The sequence below is a fragment of the Morone saxatilis genome, unplaced genomic scaffold, assembly GCF_004916995.1.
Source record: "Morone saxatilis isolate NCDOM2014 unplaced genomic scaffold, NCSU_SB_2.0 Contig11, whole genome shotgun sequence".
Classification (NCBI taxonomy): Eukaryota; Metazoa; Chordata; class Actinopteri; family Moronidae; genus Morone; species Morone saxatilis.
Genome location: NW_023339663.1, coordinates 8,688,002 through 8,688,302, shown reverse-complemented (window position 1 = coordinate 8,688,302; position 301 = coordinate 8,688,002). Strand labels below are relative to the sequence as shown.

The 301-nt window shown below is 37.5% G+C and overlaps 1 protein-coding gene across 1 annotated transcript in view; it reads right to left on the bottom strand.

The window, feature by feature from the left end:
• Positions 1-301, bottom strand: part of vegfd (vascular endothelial growth factor D) — a 6,195-nt gene that overhangs the window by 1,942 nt on the left and 3,952 nt on the right. The window contains 1 exon segment of the mRNA XM_035652222.1: positions 127-200. Coding sequence (XP_035508115.1) covers positions 127-200 — 74 coding nt within the window.

The window sequence follows — 301 nt, the reverse complement described above, 5'->3', positions numbered from 1 at the left end:
AGTGTTTGACTGCCAAAAAAATAAAAATAGTGCTGCAGTTGCCATATTCAGAACCTCAGAAAAAGGTTAAATAAGTCAAAAAAGGTTAAAGAGATCAAAAGGATATCCACTTATCGTCTGAGATACTCACAGTTTTATTCACGTATACAGTAGTTGTGTTTCTGCAGGTGACACCCTCTTGGTTGCAGCAGCCACTGCACCTATCAGTAGGAAAACAAAATTATATCTGGGTAAAGTGATGAGCATGGCAAAAAACATAGTAGAAAAGTTCAAATGAAAAAACAGGGGGAAACAGCTAGCC